We start from the raw sequence: 21692 nt of genomic DNA on the forward strand, positions 1-21692 counted from the left end.
AAAAGAGTTATCATCCTTTCTCTATTGGTGACAGAAAAGCCATGGCCTACCTCCTCAAAAGGAATTTGAGACATATCAGTGGAACTCAGATGTCTAAATTATTCTGAAAATGAAAATACAAGATCCCACTATTAAGTCATTAAAAAGAAACCAGGCCTACTGCAAAATGGTCCTTTTCATAAAGGTATTGAAAACCTCAGCTGAAAAACTGGATTGTATAATACATTTTAAAGTTTTCATCTGAAAAAAAATTATGAACAGATGCGCATGGTGCAACATTTTTACAGAAAAATGAACTTTTTCCAGTCAAACTACATGGGAAGAGTAAACACATTAAAAGAACTATATGCATCTGTATATAGTCGACAGATTTCAAGAAATTATTGATTTTTTTGTTGCTTGTATTTTCTTTATACTGTATATAGTAGTTAAAATGTTGTGTATACTAATGGAGGTGAATGAACGGCACTTGCAGATAACAGCCCTACCAGAAGTTGACATTTGTTGAGATAAATGTCTGTGTTGTATGCTGTCCTGCACTGCACCGTTAAAAGGGGGCCCTATAAAATGTTCCTGTAAACTTTAATGTCTTGAAAGCCTCTAGTTCCTGAATAAACAACAGTTCAAAATCCAATCTCACGTTCTCCTCTGAAAATCCACGCTCTTTGATAACACACCTTATTTTATACACCTCAGGTTAGAAGTTATGGTTGTGGTTTCTCTATTTCAGATTTCAGAACAGAAGCAGCATCGTGGGTGCCCACGTTTGCTTCTGCAATAAAATGTCCATTACACAGGGCTGACCTTTGCCTTTTACTCTACTTTTAAAACATTGTAGCAGAATCTGTGTAAAGTAGCAGTTCCTTTCACTGTCCCCATTAAGTAACCTGTTTCTGGGCCTGCAAGTTCTTCCGGTCCCGTTCGAGGAGGCACCAGCGTCTCCAGGGGGACGGGGGAAGAGGACGAGGAGCACGTCTGGGGGAGAGACGTGGAAGGAATAACATTTTTCTCTGCCGAGCATAATGGGGGAAAAAATAGATGAGAACCGCTGTTATGGGCCCGGGTGAGCAGATTCTCAAGTTACGTGAGAGCCCCCTAGTTCTTTTTGCTCGGGGGCTTCAGCAGCAGACATACCAGCTGCTCCTTGAGCCAGCTGTTTCCTCAGCGACACCTCAGACACTTCTCCGCTACCGCAGACCGGGCCCGGCCCTCCCAAGGGCGCTCCTTCACCCGTTCACGGGCCCGGTGCCTCCGGGCTCACCCCGCTGCCGGTGCAGGGCCGGGCGGGAGCCATGACGACACAACGGCCTCAGCTGTGCCCCAAGGCCCGCCCGCGGCGGGGCTCTGCCTGAGGGGTGCGTCCTCACGCTCTCGCCACGGGCCCGCCCGGCCCGTGACAGGGCGAGCGGCTCGGGCAGGTGTCTCCCGGGACGGGCGGGTGGGCGGCCGGCGGGGCGAACCCCTGCGCCTCCACACGTGGGCAGCGCACCCTTCCTTCGGGGTCAGCGGGGAGGAGGCGGTCCAGAGCCCACTCGCCGCAGCCGCCCCACCGGCAGCGTCCAGCCACGGCCCCCCCGGCCCCACCGCCGCCCCGGCCGCGCTGCCGCGGCCCCTCCTGAGGAGCGGCGGCAGCCCTTTCGCGCATGCTCGGCGCGGGCGCCATTTTGGTAGGGCCGGGAGTTCTCCAGCGGAGCGGCGGCGGAGCTCGCTGGGCCCGGCGCGGAGGGGGCGAGGGGTGCCCGCTGCGGAGATGGCCAACATCGCGGTGCAGAGGATCAAGCGGGAGTTCAAGGAGGTGCTGAAGAGCGAAGAGGTCAGAGCCTCTCCCCCCACCCCCTGCGCGTCCGCCACCACCACCCTCCCCCGTGTGAGCGTGGGCAGCAGCGGACGGTGCGGGTGCCCCGCCGGCCTTCGTGGGGATCCCGCGCCCCCTTCGGCCCCACCTCCCCGTGCTGGAGGTGGGCCCGTCCCACGGCATCTGGGAGGGGAATGGCGATTCCTGGGGAGACGGGGCCCGCCAGCCGTTGGGAGGAGGAGGAGGGGGCCGCAGGAAGCGCGGCGGCAGGGCCCGAAGAGGCTGGGCGGGCCGGCCCCCGGCCAGGGCTCCCGGCGGTCGGTGCTCGGGAGCGCCGCCAGGCCGGAGGCCACGGAGCGGGGCCGGTGGGGCCGGCCCGGCCTCCGCGGGGACCCCCGGCACGCGCCCTCCCGCGTCCGCCCGCGCGGCACCAGCAGGGAGGGATGGATGGAGCGGACTGGGGAGGGTGAGCCGGGGTACGTGATCCCACACGTCCCCTTCAGCTGACCCCTTTGGCTGCCAGTGCCAGAGGCTGCAGGGTAGGGGTTTAATGTTTGGGGTTTTGAGCGGTTGCTATTAAACCTCCATTTAGCTTCCCTGTATACAGAACTTCCTTTATCCCACTGCAGGCTTACTCACCTTCAGAAGGATGCTTTTAAAGCCTCACTCATTTCAGTCATGTTACCTCGTTTCCTGATCAGTATGTTCAGAGATATGTGGTGGTCAGGAAGAGAGGCTGGCTACTTTCAGGGCAGCAGTAAAGAAGTTCTGATCAGTTTGGGGGAATATATAGCAGTGTTTGCAGGCTTGCATCAATACAGCTTTTGCTGTGTCTGTATCTGAGTTGGTGGACGTCAGCCAGATAGGTTTTAATGGTTGTGTCGTCATTGTCGTCCTACTTGGGATGATGTTGCAGGTTAGATCCTTGTGAAATATTAATGTGAATATGTAACTCTTGAAGCTGGTGTTTCAGAAATCTGGACATATTCACAGAGAAAAAAATGAGAGGATAATTTTTGAAGGGTAGTAATGGCTTTAGGAAAACACGTTTAGGGTAGCAGTAGTTGATGTACTTTTAAATTGTGTGCTAAAAACATTGTTGCTATGCATCTTGAACTAGACCCTAGAAAAATGTAAGGACCTTGTTTTACAGCTGCTTTTAGAGCCCAGGCTGATTTTGGCAAGCTATAGCACAGCAAATACAGAATTGCATGGAGACCAAGAGAAATTTCTAGGTGGATACTTTATACCAATGCTAGAGAATGTAGACCTCATACGCTGTAAAACCAGCTGATACTGTGGAAACAAAGAAGTCTATTTGGAAGTGCTTTCTAAAGGCTTCAAAACCCTTTCCCTTTAGAGAAAAAAAAAAGAAAACTTACATAGGTTTTGGGGGGGTTAATGGTAAATTTTTTTACTGTAAAGGTTGGATCTAGTGTGCTCATTTTTGATTATTTCTGTTTGTTTAGTCTTTAGGACACAGTTACAGAATTTTGGAAATGGATATTATTTTAAGATAGCCTTTGAGCTGCCTAAAGCTATCCAGAAAAAAGGTCATAATTCTTATGAAATTCAATTAAAGGAATTTCAAAATCATAGTACAGCAGACTCTTGATATTTCTTCTTCTTCTGCCATTAGCAAGCTACATAAGTGTCATGATACATTAGTATGTATAAAATTGCTGTTTACAGACTATACTGACTCCCATGTCTTGAATGCAAAATTTCAGCATTACTCAATGGTTATCAAAGTTGCAAGCAAAGTTTTTTTGTGAATGTTTGTACATTCCAGGGCAGTCAAACTATGGTGTTATTACCGCTGGGTGTGAAAACATGTGGAGTGGGATGATGGATGAAGATCCAATTAAATACTACAAATCGCAAAACAAAACAAAAAAAAAGGAGTTTTCTTACTATTTACTAAAATTATTATTAAACATGGTTTCTTCAAAAAGAAATAAATCTTTTTAATGAATGGCAATGTAAAATTTGTTGCTTAGAAGTTTGTAAGTCCCTCTCTGAAAGCAAAGTGGCTCACATTATCTATTCTTAAATTGTTCCTGGTTTAATGCTTCAAACTACTTGAAGAGCAGCCCCTCCTCCCCTTTTCCTTGTAGATGTAATAGGAGCACAAATGCCTGGGATGGGGGTAGGCACACAGGGAGAAAAGTACATAGGAAGTTTGTTCTCTGTCTTCTTTCACTACTCACCTTTATGCTGAAATAGAGTGGTGGAACCACAAATGTTTTTAAAAGGGAGCAGCTGGCTGACAGTTAATTCCTTCTGCGTTTGACGAATATGTTGGAAGTGCTAAACTCACTGTAAAGTGTGTTTATCCTTGCTATGGATAAGGATCTAGGAAGCCTTGCTACTCAGGACTAAATAGACTTTTCATATTACTTAGCACTTCCTTTTTCCTTGAATGCAATTTCTGGGAAATAACTAAAATGTGAAATACTACCTTGCTGTCTGGTTTACAAGTAAGAGATGAAGGATCTTCCATATTTCTAAGTTGAGTCTGGGGCTTCTTGAGTGTTTTGTAAAAGTATTTAAGGTCTTTTCACACTTGAGGAAAAGTGCTTCTGCTCTGCTTGCTTTATTATTTGTAGTTTTGTTATAAACACACGTTATGTTAAGAAGTAGGGTATAGTTTATATAAGAGGGATACCTGTGACTTTGCATCTCTTAATATTTGAATTAAATAGATAAAAACAACCAAAGTTTCTTTGTCAGGAGTGCTCTCTAAAGTATGATTTTTAAACTTCTTCCTTTTGTGTGTGGAGAAAGCTTTACAGTTCTAAGGCGAGGTATTGTGCATCTGTAACAAGGATAAAGTTGTTAAGTTCATCTAGGTAGTAACTTTACTGGTTAAATATGTGTAGGCAAGGGGTCAGATGTTCCACTTTATCTCTCTCCTTGTTCTATCATTTCATTAATCTGTTTTCTTGTTGGTTTTATGGGCTGAAATTATAAAGCTACAAAATGTATGTTGAACAAAAGTATGAAGCTGCAGCATGATGGAGAAACCAATGAAGAGGTTGAAGGAGAATAGTATCCTGCTTTTACTAAGTAGGAGAAAGTTTCAGTGAAGGTTAGCTGGTGTTATTTTTAGATTAAGTTACTGGAATGCTGCATTGGGTAGCCAAATCCTTACCTGCTCTCTGTTTACAAGTAGCTGTCTTATGAGAGGGAGAACTTGCCTGGCATTTAAGAATGAATAGAAACATATTGAAAGAGCTTGTGGTCACTTAAAGACTGATGCTGAGATGTGTTGTAATTGATCAAGTACGTTAAACATTACGTGTGACTTATTTTTTGTAATTTAATAAAGCATCAGTGTTTACTTTGAAGAAATTAGACTATGCTAGCAGTGAAGGATTCAATATTTAATTGGCCATCCAATTTCTTTTATCATGTGGAAGTGTAAGGTGTTTTCTACTAATTGATACCTTTTGCAGTGAAAACTCTAATGTGATATTGAAGGTGACACTTTGGGAATCATAGCTTCCTTCTAGCAAGAAGAGAATTGCTGGTATATCTACCATGAAGTGTTCTTCTCTTACACACATGAAGAGACATTTATGGCAGGTAAATCCAGGTAGAGCTGCGAGTAAATTAAACTCAGCTGCAATTATGGAGTGTGAGTATCTTCATGAACAGATATGAAGTAGCATTGTAAATTTGCAATTTGCTTGAACCCAAAACAGCATTCAAGCAAAGATAGTGGGTTAACAACAAAAACTTCAAGTACTTGATTTCCAAGAAGGAAATGAATGTTTGTTTTGGAGTCTGCTATGTGTTTCGGTGATTTGCAGGCAAAAGGGAAGGGAAAAATAACTGTAGTCTGCCATACCTTTCTTAGACTTGTAAAGACCTAGTGAGTAGGCCTTTAGTGATCTTGTGATTTATTTCAGTATATAGCAAGATACTAAGTAACATCTCTGAAAATGTTTTTGCTGTTTGGAAAAGCCATAGATATTTAATCTTCAGGCTCCTAAAAACTTCATTGCTTTAGTTTGTTTATATTTGGGCAGTCTTGGGTGCTACATACTGAATCCACTAATGTGGAAACTTCTGGTTGTAATTGTACTTTAGCATTAGTAGGATTCTTGTTTTTCTTCCTATTTATCATGTAGAAGCAATGCAGGTATTTATAAGAATGAAATTTCTTCTATTATGGTTCCTGAGCCAGCAACATACATATTTTAAACAGTATCCATTTTATAGTGATACATGTGCTTAACCTTTGACTTGTAAGAGTAGTCCCATTGAAGTCAGCAGAAGTTTAGTGAGTGCAGCGGGATTGTTGTCATTGTTTAATCCTGAGGGCAGCAAGGACCGTGCAGCTGCTCGATCAGATACCCCACTCCCTGCAATGGGCTAGAAAGAATTGGAAAAAAGATAAAACACGTGAGCTAAGAGCAGTTTAATAATTTAAATGAAGTAAAATATAGTAAAAATAATGGAAAGGGAGATAGCAAAAAGAGAGAGAAGAATAAAGCTGGAGGAACACAAGGGATGCTCAGTGCAATTGTTCACTACCTGTTCATCTGTTCCCAGCCCATCCCAGCAGCAATCAGCAGCTCCCAGCCAATCCCCCCCAGTTTCTATACTGAGTGTGACATTCTATGAGATGGAGCATCCCTTTGACCAGTTTGGCTCAGCTGGCCTGGCCATGCACCCTCCTGGCTTCCTGTTCCTGTGCTCACTGGCAGAACATGGGAAACTAAAAAGTCCTTGACTTAGAGTAAGCTGTACCCAGGAACATCAGTGTGTTATCAACATTATTCTCAGACTAAATCCAAAACCCAGCTCTGTATCAGCTACTAGGAAAAAAATTAACTGTTCCAGCCAAAACCAGGACAACTGTGTGAAAAAAGCTCGAGTGTGCTTAGTTGATTAAAAGGCATAAAGGTAAAAAAAGGTGTAAACATAAGAACGTTTAAAGTGTCATTTATTATATTGGTACCAGTCTTTCAGAAGGCCTGTGTATGATTAAAAAAGTGTATGTGGAGCTTGGGGCTGCTATGCAAAATGGAATCTTAGTGGGCTGGAGAAATGAATGTCCTGGCAGGAACCTTTTGAAGCTCAGCTAAGGTAGGTGCCAAGTGCTACACCTGGGAGGAAGTAACTCTATGCATCCATATGTACAGTCAGGAGACTGACTGGAAAGGAAGCAGTCTAGCAGGAAAAGAACTTCATGACCTAGTGAAAAGTGAGTTGAACGTGATGGTGGCAAAGAAGTCCAACCACATACTGGATTGCATTAGCAAGAATGTACTCAGTGAGTTGTGAGAAGTGATTCTTCACCTCTGTTCTCTGCTTGAGAGAACATGTGTGGTATTCTGTGTTCAGATACATACACTAATGAACAGAGCAGAAAATTGTCAAGATGGTTAAGGGACTAGAGCACAAGATGTGTGAGAAGACAGTGAAAGAGTTGATGTTTTTGAGAGAGCTATTGAGAGGGACATCTTCCTGTTATCTGTAAATACCTAATGAGAGACTCCTGAGAAGAGCCAGACTTGTCTCAGAAGTGCATGGGAATATGGTAAGAGGTGGCAGACATAAACTGGAACATGGGAAATTCTGATCAGACACTGGGGAAAAAAATTACAGTGGGTAGTAGTCAAACATTTAAGCAGTGCGATCAGCACGCTTGCAGAATCTCTGTGCTTGGAATTGTTCAAAACTCAACAAATTCTTAAACAACCTGCTCATATTGGACCTGCTTTGAGCAGGAGGTAGGGACTAGAAGCCACCCAGCTGTCTCTACCTGCATGATTACAGAATCTCTAGTATAAGTTTGGTTTTTAATTACTGCTTCTGTTTGTCAAAGAAAACATAAAAGGTTTCCAACTCTCTTGCCACATCTGGTAAAACCTTTCCCTTTAAACAGATAGAAAGATTTTAAAGTAGACCACTTCTTTTTAGTTTAAAAGTTTTCACTATTGTAGGACAAATTGGAGGCTGGGTTTTTCTGGTAGATGCAATGCTGTCAGGGTTTTTATGTTGAACAAGTTCTGGTTTGGAACCCTGAAAGCAGAACAAATACAAGATTTGTACTACTTCTTTAAGCTTAATTTCTCTGAAATGTGAAGATTATCATAACTTGAAAATAGTTGTTTGTGAGATCTTTGGTACATTGCCAAAAATAATTTTGTCTGCTGTCTTTTTAGCCATGCCTACAGTTTTAGGCAAGACGAGGTTTAGACCTATTTCCTATAACTGCATAAAAAGAATAGTGAAACACCATTACTGTGCATCTTTGGTTTCCTTAGTCCTATCTGGGGTGTGTTAGTTATATTTTCTAGTTTGTACTGGGAAATAATGGAGAATGGTTCTGTATGTCTTTGCCATCAAATGAGTTTTCCATAGGTGGTGAGAAAACTGCATGTTATTCTCACATGTGGGATGGTATTTCAGAATTATTAGGTTTATTTATAGTTAATGCCCCTTTACCTGAACCATATAGCTGTTTCTCAAGTTCTGTGAATATAATACCAGTGCACTTTTAGGATCAGTATTATGTAGATACTAATCAGTACTAGTTTTAGGAATACTACTTAAATCTGTGATTTAAAATATACGATGTCAGTGCTCATTTGGCCAGACCTATGAGTTTGCCAAGTACTGGTAGTGAGAATATTTGTGCAGAGAAGGCTAGATCTATTGCTTTTGCCCGTGCCACTTGGTGACTTTGTTATGTTGCTGTGTATCCAGTTGTGTCCAGATTTCTAGTGAGTGGTCTACATATCAGTTGGCAAAATCCTAAAGATTTTGGGAGTAAGTGGAAAACAGAAAAACTTAAGTCTGCATTGGAGTCAGACTCATTTGGTTGTTTTTGGTAATATCATAAAAGCCTGAGGAAGGAGAGCAGTCCCTGGTTACAGGAGTGGATTAATCAGTTTAGGACGAGGGGGTTAGATTGTAGCTGATGATGGTACTCTCTGATAACAACCCTCTGTAGACCTAAAGCAGTGCTAAAAATTAGCCAGTCCTTTACCAATTCCAGTCTTGCATTCATTCTTCTGTGCTTGTTTCCAGGAGTTCTTTTAATAGAAAGGAAGTGTATGAGTGTCACCCTGGTTTTTTAAGAGTTTCTAAGCCTTCTGATGTTGACTTTCTTGTAGTGAACTTTATCCACTTTCTGTAAATAACCCATTGTTTTGTCTTTCTTTATGGAGGAGGAGAAAGTTGATGGACTGTTGGTTTGTCCAGTGTGATTGGAGAGGTGTCACTGTCACCCTCCAATCCTCTGTCACTTTTGGAAAACTATAAATGTTGGAGTCAGAAAATAAACTACCTCTTTCTTCCTTCGCCTTGAGAACGGTGGTGTGCTTGTGTTCTTTCGTGTCCTATGGTGACATCCGAGTCCTAAGGTTAGTTCACTTTATGTAGTATGAGATTTAAATAAAGTTAACATTTTATCATAGTAAATTTGTGTAAGTATAAACTGCAAGAAAGTGCTGGTTAACAGTCCAGTAGTCTTTATTTTTCATTGAGCTAGTGCAGGTACTTGGAGTGGTTCTTAAGTTACTTACCTGTTAAATGGTTTTTAGATTCCTAGATTCCATAATCCTAATAAGGACTGTTGTCATTATTATACTTCATCACTTTTACACTAACAATTGCTGCTGGTATTAAATTGAGAAAATGCTTTAGGTTAAAGTTTATCATTAAGAGGCAGGCTATCTTTTTGTCTTTGACAAGCTAAGTAAAATTTCTGCAATTTAGATATAGACAAGGAATCAATTCAGTTATTTTATGGCAAAGACTAGGAATTTTTGACAAATAATATTCTGTATGGCACTCTAGGGATGTTTCACAGAATCACTGAATATTCTGAGTTGGATGTAGTCCACTTCTTCAGTCTTGACTTATCCAAAATTTTCCTTTGAGATTATATCAGTGTTAATATTTGTAATATTTGAGTTGGGAGCACTTGAATATGCTTGCCCTGAGTATTTAATGAAATAGTATCTGCATCATAAATAAAGTATCTGTGTGAGTAGCAAAAGTAACTTTCTTTGAGTACCAGATCTGTGTTTGTTAATCTAGTATATTGCAACAGAATTCTGCTAAAGTAATGGATTGCTCCTGTCTATCCTTCAAAGTGTCTGCACAGGAGGGGGATACTGTGGATGTCAATGGCTACAGAAGAAGCTTCATTCAGTGTTATGCTTTATGGGACACTGTAAAAGTCAGGCCTGCAGTATAATTCCAGTTTGGCTATGTCAATGTCTGAGAGAGCTGGGCTCATCCTGAGTGTCATTCTTCTGTTGGATGGCTAATAAGGGCTGTCCTGTCTACTTTGTCACAAAATACGTAGGAAACTAATTGAAGTTCATTATTTAATAATTTTTATTTATTATTAGCCAGTATGATCAGCAGTTCAGATTGGGAAAGACTAATGAAAGACTGTAAGTCTAATTACTTTAAAAAAAACAAGTTTAAGGTAACATGCCTTCAGATTCTAAATACATCTATGGAATGTTTCAGGAAGGGAGGAAGAAACTCAAACCCACAAATACATTAGTCCATATTTTAGTTAAACAGGTATTTTAGCTCAAGCTGAAAATATTTTACTTTTTATTTTTAGCTGAAGAGGAGCTGTGAGGAAGTATTTTTGAGTTTTTGCTATGTTAGGATGTGTTAAAGTACCAGAGGCTGTGATGGAATAAGGTAGCATACATGAATGGAAATCATGGTAGCTGTGTTGTATTTTCTTTGGAGGCTTGTAGAGCCTTCATGGTGTTTAGGTAAGCCCTTCCACTTTGGAATAAGGGCGTCCATGTGGGAAGCTAGCACAGAAAAACGTTCTTGAGCTATTTTTGCTGGTCTTCAAGCTCTGAGACTGTGATTGAATTAGCATAATCAATTTAAAATGAGCTGAATCCTGTGATTCCTTTATATGTAGAATTGCTTACCTAAGTAGGGTAGATACATGGAATTTACTGCAGAGTGTGCCTCAAATGGTTCTGTATGTTCATAAAATGGCTAATTCAAAAATGGTTCAAAATGGTTATTAAAGCATGCTTTATCTGCAGGGTATTTCAGTTCTACATCAAAAACAGAACCATGCATAAAAAGGTAGGAAAGATGCATCTTTTCTTTCCCCCCTTACTCTTCTGAAGGCAGCAGGAGTCCTTTGCACTATGCCCACGCTGATGTTGAGTATCTTATTAGGCTCAGATCACATTTGGGTAGCTCTTGCACACAGTTTATGCTCTGAGGTACTGTCAGTACCTTGCATAACTCAACATAGCCTGTGCAGGGCCTTTAGAGGAGTACAGAAGAGTACGTGTGCAGTTATGTACGCAGCTTTCATGGCTGGCACGGCTTTACCAGTGTAACCACACTGTCCCTCAGTGAGACAAGCGGTGACTGTGTAACTGCACTTAAGGCTTCTGCCACGAGAGCTGGGTCAGTTACACCTCTGGTCTCCCTGACTGATGGTTTAGTCAGAAATAGTTTGGACAGGCACTAGAGCTGAAGTTTCAGAATTCTTTTAACTAGTCCTAAGGCAATTCCAGGAAGCAGTGTTACATTACTCCTCCAGACTCATCTCTTCTTCCTGTTTATGTGCTCCTTCTCTTACTTGCAGTGTTCAGTGGTGAATCAAATCAGGGGTTGGGTTAAAATGAAAGAACTGTCTTGCTAATATGTGCTTATTTCAGATGTTTACTGTGCAGTTGTGTGAATGCTAATACAAAATCTTACCCACTCCTTGACATTAATTCTGTGATCAGAAGGGAAGTAGGACCTTGGCCACTGTTAGACTGGTTTAAGGCACTGTGGAAGTGCAGTCTCTTAAGTGTTTTGGTAGTGTGATGTTTTAACAGCTGAACATTAGCAGAAATGGGTATTTACCTACCTTAAATTTAAAAAATTCTGCTAAAACTTTGTGGTGCTCCAGGTCTAACTCTTGAAAAATGAAGATGGTTTTAATATTTGAGATGTTTTGTGTTCTGACGGGAAAAGAATATCCCTCAGTATTGTATACTGTGATAGATATGAAAATTCTAGACTGTCTAAGCAACAGTAATACAGAATTCACACAGTATTCATACTTGTAGCTCCTTAGATACATTAAAATACAAGTTACTTATTAGTAACATAGTATTTTGATCAGTAAATGAAATAAATAGTATGCAAAAACAATGTCACCTAGTTTTACTAGAACAGATGTAACCCTAATATATGTTAATATGGGGGGATGAAATAGAATGTAAAATTTGGTAGAACTTCCATGACTGAAATTATTGGTAGGTTTAAAGAACATGGGAGCATTTTAAGGAAATATATTTCTTGTTATTGACCCTTTCTTGTCTAGAAAACTGCTCTTTAATGTGCTTTTGACGGAAGTGTTTCTTCTCTTTGCCCTGCCCCAGTCCTGGATTGTTTCTCTGTGGCGTTGCTCTGTGCTTTGAAGGTCAGCAGGCGCTTGCTCTAGAATGCAGATGTGATCTGCTGAGCTCAGCTGGTAGTGCAGCATGTGTACTTCATAGCACTGTGGTAATTATGGGGCATTTCTGCTTCTCTTAATAATAACAGGCTCAGGATATGCACTCGATTTTGGCTTTTAAGCTGGAGTGAGTCTGAAGGAAGATTTTGGAAGTATTGAACTGTTCCCTCTTGCTTTAGTAGCTCTTTGAGGCGGTGGCAGTGGGATTATAAAACTTTTTTTTTTTTGGTAAGTTGAATTTGCTGTTTTTCTGCATGACAGTGCACTGCCCTTTGCTTCCTAGTGGAGTGACACCTCCTCCCTTTTTTATGTTTTCCCATTTCTTTTAAAAGAGGGAACTGAGTGGATGCATTGTACTTACTCTGGCCTACTCTGGGATAAAGGGGGTTAAGAAAGGAGAGTGTTAGTTTGAAAAGAAGGGAGATGAGAGTCTGGTATTGACTTCTTAGACAGCAGCTGAAGACACAAGCCTTTATTAGGAATCTTCCTTTCTGGCATGTCAGTGAAGGAGGGAGACCTGAACCATATGGACTAAGTTCAGAATGGTACCTTAGCAAAAGAGCATAAGAAAATAACAAGATAATTATTACAAAGCAAGATTCCTTTGAATATTTATCCACAGATTTGCAAAGAGTTGGTAAATAAGATAAGAATTATGAACTTGGTTTTGTTTTTTAATTTATTTAAATTATTGTTTTACAGAGTAAATTGCTGCTGAAGTATTGGAGTCTTTTACTCAAAACAAGTTGACTCAGAGTACTTATAGCCTAGTGCAAAAATCATGTTATAGATTTCACTGAGATAGTCAGGTGATCTTTTTCTGTAAGTCTGGTGAGATATGTTCATGTGAGATTTTGATGTAGAATAAGACTGTTGTGTTCGCATATAAAATGAATGGGAGGGTAAAAAGAGTTTATAAGGCACTAGTAACTTTATACTATAAACAAATTAATTTTGCTAGCATGGCTTCAGACTAGGGTGAAGGATTTCGCAGTTAATTTGGCTTATTAAATATTGAACTTTGTAATGTCAGTATAAAATGTTTGGATGTTCAAAAGTACCTACTTCACATTTGTAAGTCATGGTTGTAATAAAGAAGTAACTAAGTTTTTATTATATTTTAGGAAGGTTCAAAAGTGGTTATTGCCAGTTTACCTCACAGATGAATCAATAATTTTAAAATCCTGTCAGAAAGATAAAGAAGTAATTTTATTTTGTTTCTGTGATTGGGAAAACAATTAGTAATTGAAAACATTTTGTATATACAAAACTTCCTTCACAAACTTTGTTCTTGGTTGAGAAAATTCCAGAGAAAGTTTTCAAGTTTATTCCTTAATTTTTGCTGAAATTTTTGTATGTACATTCTTTAAGATTTTTGTCACTTCCTTAAAACTCTCTCTTAATGTGTAAGGGGCTAGTCTTAAAGCCCTGAATGATTACAGAGTTTTAATATGTAGCTGATTTTAGTGCAATGTTCATATGCATAATTTATCACATATATGTGTCTTTTCAGGTTAGTTTTTTCTGGTGTACTTTTGTTTATATACATACATGCATTTGTTTCTAGAGTTTTCTGAGTTATCTTCTGCAAAACAAAGTATATTAACAAAAAATAATAGTACTTAATCCAATATAGAGTATGTATAAATAATTTTTATAAGACCAGTAAAATCACAGACTGTAGGTAAATAATTTCTGTATGGAATAGCAGGGTTTTGTGATTTTGTTTGGTTTGGTTTCTTTGTTCTTTTTGTTGTTGTTGTTGGAGGGTTTTTTCCCCCATATACCTCATAATTCAGAAGTAGCCACTAGGTTTTACATTCCAGATCTTATTCTGTTTAAGGTGATTTTGGGTGTGTTGTTTTCTGTTTTTATGAATTCTATTTACCACCTTGTCCCTTATACCCAAAGATACTTGATTGGAATTTGCACATGGTGTCTAAATATGTAAGGAGAGACAGACAGACCTAGAACATGCAAATAACAGTTTGACTTTATTGCTTTTAAAATAACATGCTGAGGCTATTAATATTGCTAATAAACATTATTTTCTTTTTTAGTTTTGACACCAATAGTTAAAAACATAGTATGTTTGCTAATGGATGCATTTATGTTTCTGTAGAGTAATTTATTGTACAAGGATTGAGGATCTAATGTGAATAAATTGTCCTGGGGGGAGTAAGTAGAGCTGGTTGGTTCTAGGAAAACTTCACTCAAAACTTTTTTTGTATGTTGCCATCATCCAGTATTAAGTTTATGATGTTTGGTAGCCGTGGCTGACATGGAAACGTGAGGTATTTATTTGGAGTTTGGGTTTGTTTGTTTGGGTTTTTTTGCTTCTACTCAAGAGAGTTCAACACATGTCAAGATTGCTGGCCATGTAATTAAAGAAAAATGAATTAAAAACATCTTATTCTTTCATTTTTAGTTCAGCCTACCACTATCTGTCCATATATCACCAGCTCTGATAATAGGCATTTTTATGCTGATTGCTTGAGATTGACTCTCTGGTAGTCTCCTTATCAAAATAAGTGAAGAATTTGGAGGCTTTTTTAGAAGGCATAAAAAGTTCTGATGTAGTTATAATTCCTATTTCTAAAAAGTGATTTGCTCTACTTCAGTCTTTATGAAGTAGACTTACCCAGGATCAAACTCTGAATTTATAATTTTCTTCTGCTTTTAGTAAATATAGTAAATAGTATTTTGTTTGTGAGAAATAAAATTTAGAAGAACAATGCAGTTTTTATTATCTTAATATGCTCTTTTGTGTTGATATATAATGGTTTTGTCTGTTTATTTTATGTCAAGGAATACACTTGATTTTTAAGAGTAGAGGTACTGGACTAGTGAAGAGGATAATAGGCCATGAAGAAATGAAAGGTTTCTAAAGGCAGGTTGAAGAAGAGAGAAGGAAATGGTATTGAAAGCTCAGGAGAAAGGTTGGATTTCCTGCAGAAAGCAGACAGGCCCTCAGAATGGGCAGGCCCTCCTTGTTAAAGCCTGTAGACTATGGTGAGTAAGGAGAACAGAAGAGCTTGTTATCTGCTGAGAGTAATATTATAGAGTCCAGAGCTGCTCTCTAAAATTATTTTAGTAGAAGTGAAGATGTGTGTTTGTCTTCACAGTGGCAGAACTTATTCTTCAAATTTTCTGGTGGAGTGGATTGTGTGTTCTTTGCAAGGAAGTGACTAAAACATAAAATTAGACAGTATAATCTGGAATTTTTTTTTAAGAGGAAGCAGGTGAAGACAAAATATTATCTGTGATAAATGTGATTAAGTGTCCTGTCTTTGGAAGATGCTCACAGAATGACACTTCATGAAGGTTTGGTTAATTTGGGTTTCTTTTTAGAGATAAAGCTTTTAGTAGCGAATAAAAGAGCATCATATGAATCTTCCCCAACTTGTCTGCATCATACTTTTAGTTTAGTCTCTCAAGCTTGGGTTTAGTTTCCACAAGGTTTCCAATAAAATTGGTTAAGCAGGACTATAGCGTTGCAAAAAAAAAATCTTAGCAGTTGAGTTGGTCTAAAAGACAACAAATCTTTTGACTAGACCCTAGTGTGAATTAAAAAGAAAAATGGCTATGCATAATCCATCTAGACTATCAAGAAAAAAAGAGGGAATGTCATCGTGCATTCCCTTGCATGATGCAAGAGAAAATTGTTGCATCAATTTTCCTTTCTCTCTGTCTTGTGTTCTGTTTGTTGTTTGGGGTTTTTTTGATCAGTCTTGATCAAAATAATTTTCAGGTGTGATAAGGGAAAGTTCTGCTAGTGTTGGACTTGTAGATTTCTAGAAAAGGATTTTACTGATGGATTTCTGGGCACTGCATTGTTACAGAATTCAGCTCTTAAATTATGGAAATAAGTGCTGTGAGTAATGGCATGGCTCATATTTCAAGAATTGCTAGCCCAGTGGTTTAGTCACTAAATTGTTACTGGATCAACGGGAGGTGATGCTGTTTTAGGCTTGGTGTGGAAGTGTATTGAGGTCTTTGTAGAACTCCTTCTGGAAAATCAACTTGGGGTGTGAGATCACAAGCTGAGTCATAAATTCTGTGCTAAGGTTATTGGTGTTAGAGAATTTTTGAAGACCACTATTGTTGGTAGAGGTGGAGGCAAGGGATTTATTTTGTTAGAACTGCTAAAATTAAGTCATTTTATCCTACATGATCCTCATTAAAGAGAAATGTTGTAGGAAAACACTCCAGATTTAATTTGATTAATAATCAGTTTGGTGCTGTTTATCCACAGATGGAGGATAAAGCAATACTTGTCAAGGTGAAGCTGAGCTGAACCTTGAAAAGTGTCAGAATAACATGGAACAAAGGATCTTCAGCTATTTGAAGAAAAAATTAATTTGGTATATGGAGGACATGGTAGAATTTAAGCATAAATACAGAATTAAATTAATCCCTGCAATAAAACAGTGCAGTATTGCCTGCTGTTTTTCCTTAAGGTGCTGTGTGCAGCAATGAAGGGCATGGAGACAGCTAGAGCTGTAGTAATAGAAGCAGTCATCTCAAAGTGGGGAACCGGGATCGCTGACTCTTGAAAGAAACTGATCTTAGTGATAGACTGTGTGTTTGACTGCTTTTAAACAAATTTATGGAGTTGGAAAGGATTTGTTGTGAAAAACAGCTAGTTGTGGTACTAATTGAAACTGAATATGAAGGAGAATATCCAGGCTGCTACAAGAGTGTGCAAGAGGTCACTGAAGAAAAGCAGAATGCTAAGTAGGAAATGAAGCAAGCTTTAGCATGGATTAGCCATAGATTGTATGATTGAAATTCATCCTGTTTGCTATTAGTACAGTCCTCTAAATGAAAAGTTATTTGCAAAGGACAAGAACTCCTGCTGTCAAGGTGGAGCTTGCCAGGTGATGTTGGCAGAGGGAGAGCAGGAGAAGCTCAGCTGAAGTTTGTGTGACTGCAGTACCTGCACAGATAGTTACAGTGACTCACCTAGATTGGTTTTTTAAACCACTCTGCTCCTTTGGGAATGAAGAGTCCTTGCACAGGGGCAGTACCTCTGACAAAGCACTGGGCAGTCACTGGAGAGGACAAAAACTTCTGCAGGAATCTTTGCTGGGACTTGGGTCACTTGATCTGGGCCTCGTGTCATGCTGCCATGAAAAAGACAGATTTCATCTTTCTTAGGTTATGCTGGTTGTGATGTGTCTTCAATGAATGCAACAGAGTGCTCGTGGCACAGATCCTGAGACATCGTCTAAATTTGTTTATGCAGGGCTGGTTAGGTGATCATGGGACATAGTAGAGAACCTTTTATAAAAAAATCAGTATGGTGAGATTAGAATTTCATCTCGTTTAAAGCAAAATTAAGGCTGGAAAATCAGTGTAAATGCCATATATTTTACAAGGGGAATAAATACTAGATATATGAAAAACTTGTTGAAGCTGGGAAACAGTGCTGTCACAAGTGGGGATAGATTGTAACTTCTAATTGTACTTGAGAAAGCTTTTAAAAATTGTGAGGTGTTGGAACAAACTTCCAGTTGGAAGCGTGAGAGCAAAAAATTATAAGTGATGTTGGAAAGCTTGCAAGAAGATGGGTCACATAAGATCAAGTTCAAATTCAGAGAGGGAATTTTTACAGTGCCTGGCTGTTGTGAAGAGCTGCAGGTGCTGCCTCATTTGTGTGAATTGAAGGGATTTCAAGTTCTAAATACAAATGTATGTAACTACAGATGTTAAAAGCTCCCAGTTGACTATTGAATTAATTTAGTGAATTAGGATTTTTTACATGGTGAAACTTTTACCTAATCTTTAATTTTTTTTTTTGTATCTATGAACATACCTGGTCAGAAGAGCACTCTTTGTTTTGGTGGGACTGATTCAATAGAACATTTGCAGGAAAGAAACTGAAATAATTTCTCAACTGTTGTCCGGTGAATGCTGTGTGCTTAATGGTTCATATCACTGATAGATTCAAGAACCACCTCGTGGCACCCATCAGCTTTCTATGACTTAATCCTTCTCTAGTAGCTGTCAGCAACCACGTTTACTCAAGGGTGAGAAGGAGCACAGCTGTATAGAACTAGTTGGAACAATTTTAAAAGATCTGAAAAGATGCTAACAGTTCTTGCAAAAAATAACACAGCAATTGAGAAATCTGTATTGCAGTCAGTGAGGACAGTATGCAGTGGTAGCAGAATGGAAAAACCTGTAATTCCTTACCTCTGAAAACTTGATGGTACATCTTTCTAAAAGGAGATTGTGCTTTGCAACTCCCCAATAAAAGTTACTGGCTGGGAAATTCGTGGCTTTCACTAATACTGCTCTCTGGACCTGGAAAGCAAGTTCAATGGAATGAGTAGTTCTAGCTGAACACTTCTGGAGAATCTGTTTCTGGAAAACATATGTTTTCTCCAGTATCAAAGTACAGTATTTTTATTTTGTAGTGAAGTTCATATGGGGTGTGAAAATGTTGAGGAGGTGACAAGAAAATTCAAGTGCATAAAGTAAATTGTATCTTATGCCTAAATATTAAAGATATACATGATCTTAAGACTAAAATATTCTGTTTAGGTCTTTGTAATGTTAAAAATACTACTCTCTTTGGGGAAGTCTTTGTGCTCCATTGCAAGTGACAAATGTCTGTTTTGAAATAAATTGGTCTAAATATGAAAAGAACTGATGTGTAATTTGGTCAATTTAATTTTATAGTTTAGATATGTAGAATTAATAGGTGATTTGAAAGATCACGGTCATTTTAAAATATAGTCAACTTTGAAGTAGAATTTTAGATATGTTGCTGGATTGCTTTGCATATTCTAGTGATAGTATAAATAGTATTGAAGTTTCTAATGCTTCACAAGTAGTCTGTTTTTAATGAAGTAAAATTTCAACTGGAAGATAGCTATTAACTTTAGGTTACTATATTTTTAAATGTTTACTTACTTTAAAGTACTGTTCTTAAAATTTAAAGCAGCATATTTTGGGGGAAATTTGTATGTGAAATGCTTACTTATGATTCTTTGTTTCTCTGTTTATTTTTAAGACGAGCAAAAATCAAATTAAAGTAGATCTTGTAGATGAGAATTTTACAGAATTAAGAGGAGAAATAGCAGGACCTCCGGACACACCATATGAAGGCAAGTAAAGTTTTTGTGTATGCAATCATTGTACATTTCAAGTCATGTGTCTTGAGATGCTTTGTTTGTAAAAATAATTACAGCATAAAATGTAGAAGTACATGTTTTAAAATAGTCTTTTTTTTTTAAATACAGCTGAAAAAACTATTTCGGTTCAGCTTCTGTGTTGTCTGAGGAGAGATCTATTTGGCAGTAGGATAGACTATCCCATATCAAGATTAATTTACAAATATGAGCTGTGTGGCTTAGTTGGTATAATTCTGACTTCTAGTTGTTTGTTTACTGTCTTGAGAGTTTGAGCTCCTTAACCATGAAGCATTAAGAAACTTAGCTTCAGACTGTACATGTATTTCTGCGATCTAGAGTGGTGATCATGCATAAACATTGCATTTCTCCTATCTCAAGCAGAGATGCTGTTGCAAACTAAATTTGGGATTAATTTTGGGCATCTGTGTGTCCCAGTACTTAATTTATAGTGATGTGGGGGACTCTGTAGTAGAGCTTCATATCTTTAGCTCTCTTCTACCTCACCGACTTTCTAGTTTATTAAAGCTGGTATCACTAATGCATCTCTTACAGTCTGGTAAAAGCAAGGTACCTTCCATAAAGAAGCTTTAATAGAGGCTAATGTAACATGCTTCTTCAGAGATACAAAATGACTCAATAGTGTTGGTACTTGTAAACTCTGTGTATCATATATATGGAACTGGCAGACATACCTTCTATTTAAAGTTCTTTCATGACAAGTAAGGATTTTTAATTTAAAAAAAATTGGATAGCTGTAAAACATAGTTTTACTTGACTTTTCCATGCCAGGTATCTACTTTGATTTGAATTTGTACTTTCAATAAAAAATATCAAGGAGTGTCTCAGGCAAATAAATTGGTTTTTTGGAATATGAAACAATTTTGGACGTTCTTCAGGTGCTCTAGTTGCTCTATCCCTTTGAGCTAACACTGAGACTTTAGTATTCCCTTGAGATTGGACACATGCCATTTGTCATTATTTTTAAAAAATAAATTCTCATCAGGTGGAGAAAATACCTGTAAGTTGTTTTATATCTATACGAAGTGTATGCACTCAAAAGCATTAGTGACTGCTAATGAAAATCTGGTTGTCACATCTTCCCTAATGGAGGACATCCCTTGTGATTTGCTTTTCTGGGCTAGAAGCTGGTGCAGTAGCCTAACAGTGGTTGACGTGGAAGAATACTGGGCAGGGGTGGATGTCAGAAGCTGACAAGAAGGGAAATTAGTCTGGAAGAAAGAAAGTAGAAAAGTGGAAGCAGCTGTAATGGTGGGGTGCCCTGCAGAACTTCATTTCCAGAGTTCCTCAACAGTCTAGTAAATAATGATGGCTTTCCCCTCTCCCTCCCTTGTTCCACATGTCTCCATCTCATCAGCTGCAGATGTATAGTTGACAGATGATAATGTCTGGAAACAGTTTATTCTGGTTGTAATATGTGCCTTCAATTTAAAAGGAGTACTATGCTGTTCCCCTAAAATGCAGACTCATGCTGGTGATCTGTTGGGAAGTGAATAATTCTGTTTAGAATTTAGTATAATTGTTGTTTTGCAATAATATAGTTCATCTTGTAAATTGAAGACTTAGTATTGTAATAACTTAATATCTGTATATAGGGAGTTGAATACTAGGAAGCATCTGAATGATGGTAGAAGGGTGTTGGTTTTGGTGTTTATTTTCCATTCAGAGAGAATTAAACCTTCTTGGGTGAGTTGGTTTGTCAGAGCTTGCTGGTTTTTCCCCCCTCCAGGTCAGTATTACCTTGGCTTATAAAATGGGCCTGTTTTAGAGAATGTGTTGAGAGTTGTTTGAAATTAAATATGTAACACTCATGTGTAACACTCATGAGTGTTACATAAGTTAAAAACTGTATAGCAGCTCATGTAGAGGGTAAAAAAAGATTGAAATATCTGCAGAACTGGGTTCTGTGTGATGCTGAAGGGTTCAGGTAGACAAGAATTTCAAAAGCTGGGTACTGTGCTCAGATATTCAGCATATCCTGCTAGTGAAAAACAGCAATATGTTTAGTGCAGAATTTGTTGATGTGAAATGCATGCACACTTACATGCCTTTGAGTAGATTTAATTGTGAGGATATAGTAAATACCCCTGGGGGGGGGGCGGGGTGTTGAACTTATTTTTTATTCTGATTATGGCAGGGATCTCATGGAAGATCAATGTGACTGTATGTTTACTTTAATCTAGAAGTCATATGCTTTGAGGAACAAAATGAGAGTTACTGCTGGCCCAGTTTCTGGTGTTTCCTGACATTAGAATAATTTGTTTTGGAA

General features: G+C 38.9%; 1 protein-coding gene across 1 annotated transcript in view; it reads left to right on the forward strand.

Moving 5' to 3' along the window:
- Nucleotides 1-1154: 1154 nt before the first annotated feature.
- Nucleotides 1155-21692, forward strand: part of UBE2K (ubiquitin conjugating enzyme E2 K) — a 43746-nt gene continuing 23208 nt past the window's right edge. Inside the window, exons 1-2 of the mRNA XM_030946909.1 lie at nucleotides 1155-1813; nucleotides 19285-19378. Coding sequence (XP_030802769.1) covers nucleotides 1751-1813; nucleotides 19285-19378 — 157 coding nt within the window. The 5' untranslated portion in view covers nucleotides 1155-1750. The remainder of the gene's footprint in view (nucleotides 1814-19284; nucleotides 19379-21692) is intronic.

This window comes from Camarhynchus parvulus, chromosome 4, assembly GCF_901933205.1.
Source record: "Camarhynchus parvulus chromosome 4, STF_HiC, whole genome shotgun sequence".
NCBI lineage: Eukaryota > Metazoa > Chordata > Aves > Passeriformes > Thraupidae > Camarhynchus > Camarhynchus parvulus.